The sequence below is a fragment of the Prosopis cineraria genome, unplaced genomic scaffold, assembly GCF_029017545.1.
Source record: "Prosopis cineraria cultivar Desert tree isolate PC_DT_omini unplaced genomic scaffold, ASM2901754v1 PC9, whole genome shotgun sequence".
In the NCBI taxonomy this organism is placed as follows: Eukaryota; Viridiplantae; Streptophyta; class Magnoliopsida; order Fabales; family Fabaceae; genus Prosopis; species Prosopis cineraria.
Window position 1 is genome coordinate 17,097,138 of NW_026555340.1, and position 4,079 is coordinate 17,101,216.

Sequence of the window (4,079 nt, forward strand, 5' to 3'; positions counted from 1 at the left end):
TATATAATTTAAACAAAATTGAGACCATCTGGATTAATTTCAACGCCAAATATTTTTATATTAATCTTAAAAAGGTTGTAATTTTTTTAAATAACTCATTAGGCGGCCAATTCATCAAATTTCATTCAACAGAAAAATATCAAACAAGATTAATTTCAATTAATACAACCACAAAAACTAAAAAGAAAATAGCAATGTGAACAAGGCCAAAAGCAAAAATAAATAAATAAATAAAAGACAGTATCATCAATCAAATAATAAAATAAAGGAAAAATCACACCAAGATCCCTTATAAGGATTTTAATTATCAAGAGATCCCATCAAATGTAAAAAATACTCCCAAGCCCCAAATTATGTGCAATTATAATTTGGCAAAAGAAAATAACACTATGAGTTTAGTACCTAATTGTCATTTTTTTTGCCAAGTTGTTATTTTTTTTTTGTCAAGATTTTATTGCACAGGGTTTGAAATTTGACAGTATTTTGTACATTTTATGGAATTTTAAGAGAATTGAAATCCTTGTGAGATTTCTCACTAACTTTTCCTAAAACACATGTCTCATCAACCTTGGCTAGGAAGACCTTATTGTGCACGAATGGCAATGCCTGTGGCATGCTCTTCATCATCACTCACGCAACCACTCAAAATCAGGAGATTCTTCGCCTTTAGGTGTCCCATCTTTCTTTTTCCCATGAAATTTGACGTATTGGAGTGAAGGAAAACGTTGGTGAACTAGTTTTTGGTCAATCTTTAGCTCGGTATGCTTGATGATCAAAATCTCCACATTATACCACGTGTTTGGTATTTCACAGAGATTTCCTCCATTTATGTAGAACTTTTTCAATCGCCCCAATTTGCTAGGTTGTAACCATTCTGGCATCTTTCTTTCAGGAAAGCCTTCAAGATCCAACTTCTCTAGTAATGGCGGAAAAGAGACTCCTTCAACATTCATTCTCAATGTACCCCAAGATATTTTGAGACACCTGAGTTTTTTAAATTCCTTCAACCCATCAAATTCGTCTCCCTTAAGAACAGCTTCACTCCCTATATGTATACTTAGTCTCTCAAGTTTGTCCAATTCCCAAAGATGCTCTAAAGTCCTCCCTGAGTTACCTATTATAAATCCCTTGAGCACTTGGAGAGAAGTGAGATTGGCCAGCTCCTTTGGCAAGCTTTCCATCAAGTAGCATTCTGATACGTCCAGGTGTGTGAGCTTTGTCAATGATGCGATCTCTTTTGGTAGAGTTTCCAGATTATGACAGGCTTTGAGGTCCAAAATTTCAAGTCTGGTCAGTTCAGCTATAGAGGCTGGAAGTTCTGTGATTCTTGAGATCCCACGAAGGCTGAGATACTTGAGTTCCCTTTGAACTCCCAAACCTTTTAGCAACGAATCACCTTTGACTTCGATGTGATGCTTAGGAGAAGCCTGCCAACGACCTAGTTGCAGAACCCACAAACTCTTCAACTTAGAAAGCCAATCGTCTTCCCAATTGAGATAGCTCTTGTTTACATTAAAGATAGCCCTTAATGATTCAAAATTTGAGGATCCAATTTTTGATGAGCAATCAAACAAGCACGCCGGGCATTTTTAGGATCAAAACATGGTACCTTGCCATCATCTAAGTGCAAAATCTTCTCCTCCCTTTTGGTGGCTATTGAGATCAGCATGTAACGGATCCAAGGGTGAACTTGACATTTATTCACTATTGGGCACTTGCCAGTACGATAGGGTATGATTAACTCGTGTTGCAGAAGCTCATCAAATATCTTTTCGCCTTCTTTCTCATCTCTAACTAGCCTTTCTCCGATCCACCAATAAATGAGAAGCCTTTTCTTGAGGACAACATTTTCAGGGAAAATTGCAAGAAGCAATAAGCAAATTTTTAGGTTAAATTCATCGCCGAGAAAGTCATAACTCACCCGAAGACTTTTCATGATTGGATTGTCATCATCTTTCACAATCTCCTTTCCCAGTGGAGATAATTCTAGGGAGTAGTGCTCCTCATCCTGCGATATTCTTGACTCGCCTACGTTTGGCTCGGACTGTTTTGTATTCTCCAGCTGCTTGAGAGCTAACTGGTTGAGTGACTCAGTTATCTGAGTGAGCTTGACATGGATAGAATTAAGATCATCGGCTTTAACATTGCCATGATGACCAAGGTCAAGAATCTTACGATGATGGCGATCTAAGTCTGAGAAACGCTCGAGCACCTTCTCTTGCGATATCTTGACCCTCTCGTGTTGACATATCAACTGGTCGACGATGTCTCCATTAATAATATGCAGGGCGATATCTTTGTCTGATAAAACATTTCCATTGTCATTGACGATCTTTTTGACCCTCTTCAGCAATGCAGGCAAGGCTTTTGATGGATTTGATTGGATCGACATCTCTAACATGCAACGATGTACAATTACCAGGTTTGGGAATGCAATGAAACACACACATAAACTGATCTTAAGTTTATTTGGCTTCTGAGAGGTAGTAAGGCATATGGAATCGTCCCTTTTCTTTGTTTCTACTCAAAGATGTACACAATACTTTCCTATAACATCATCGGTCTTCACTTTTCTGCAAGAAGATTGAAGATGGAGATTATATATATAGAAGAACGATCAAGAACCAACAAACAGAATATGTGAATGTAAAAAGCTAAAGTGGTGAAGAAACCCCATACGTGTATTGCGTAGCATAATTAAGAAGGAAACAAAAGGAGGACTAACAGCAATTTACACAAGTCCGTTGTCTTTCTTTTTCTTTTTCTTTTCCCTTTTGTCTTTTTAAAGAATTTCTCATTAGATGTCTAAAATAAAAAGAATCTTCATCTGTCGTGTCTAACAGAAGGAAATGAAAGTAATTATATTATCTATTTGCAGTATTGTTCTCATTTTTTTGCCCAAAATTCTCTTTGGGCTCATGAGAGAAGGAATCAAAAGGAGGACTAGGTATTTATGACATTATGGGAATCTAGAAAACAAAATCAAAAAATCAATCACTCCATTCTGTCATATGGAGAAAGCAAGAGGACACAATTTGTCTTCTTTTATCGTGATCTTGTTGGAGTCACCTGCTCGCACTTGTGTTCTCATAAGAGAATAAGAGGAGGACTAGCTTATTACGACATATTTTACAAAAAAAAAAATCTTATTGGTTTAACAAAAAAAAGACCTGTCTTACCTTATTATATAATAAGGAATAATCAAAAGGAGGAACCAAAAATATATGCATTATTTTTCTTTTCTTTTCTTTTTTAATCTCTAAAAGCAAAAGATTGATTCTCCCCCCTCGTTCTTGATCTTTCTCATATGAAGAAAGCAAAAGGATACCTACCTATTTATGGCATCACCATTCATTTTTTTCTTTTCAAAATCTATTGTTGGAAGTATGAAACATGATATTAAAACCTAACTTGGCCGAGTTGGCTAGTCATACTAGTCACTAATGAACCAATAAACTAGTCCCCTGATTTGGTCTAAAATTTTAGATGAGTCAACTTATTAAATTTTATTTATATTTTTCCCTCCTTGTTAAGTCTAAAATGATATAATTTTGAGTTGATCATGACTAGATTGATCTCAATCCAACCATGATTTAGATTGTTGACCTTTGAATTACTATTTCGACTAGTTTGGTGGCCAATCTAGGTTTTGACTATTTTTTTGGTAATAAGCCATCGGTGTACAAAGCCAACAGCGTGCTTTGACTGATTTGGATTAAGTCAGGTTAGGACCTTTTTGAGCAAAAGCTCTACCACAAAATACTGTTGCATTTCCAAGACTCAAACTAAAGATATTTGATTAAGTTGGTACAACTTCCTTGTTTGTTAAAAATAGGCTGGGTTTCACTCGAGTGATAAACTGATAATGATATTATAGTTATGCATTTAGACACATCAGCCCCAAGTCCAGTAAACCTATATATAGAAAAAAAGTAGTCTGAAACTATATATCCCAAACAACGTTTTACCTCGAAGCTACTCTTGCATTTTAATTGGAAGGTTTTTTTTTTTAAGTAAAGTCAAACAATATTTATATAAGAAAAAGAGTTAACACAATATTAACGGAATCATATATGACA

At 35.6% G+C, this 4,079-nt stretch overlaps 1 protein-coding gene across 1 annotated transcript; it reads right to left on the reverse strand.

Annotated features, from left to right (window-relative positions):
* Positions 1–626: 626 nt before the first annotated feature.
* LOC129319610 (disease resistance RPP13-like protein 4) lies at positions 627–2,392 on the reverse strand. The gene is made up of 2 exons (XM_054964708.1): positions 1,610–2,392; positions 627–1,502 (listed from the first exon to the last, which is right to left on the reverse strand). The coding sequence occupies exons 1-2, from the start codon at positions 2,390–2,392 to the stop codon at positions 627–629; spliced, it is 1,659 nt and encodes a 552-aa protein (XP_054820683.1).
* Positions 2,393–4,079: the final 1,687 nt, after the last annotated feature.

Bases quoted from the DNA above. Each gene is read 5' to 3' on its own strand.
- LOC129319610 (XM_054964708.1), bottom strand. From the start codon at position 2,392: ATGTCGATCCAATCAAATCCATCAAAAGCCTTGCCTGCATTGCTGAAG. The intron at 1,503-1,609 runs GTACCATGTTTT...AATGTAAACAAG, and splicing joins TGCACTTAGATGATGGCAAG to AGCTATCTCAATTGGGAAGA.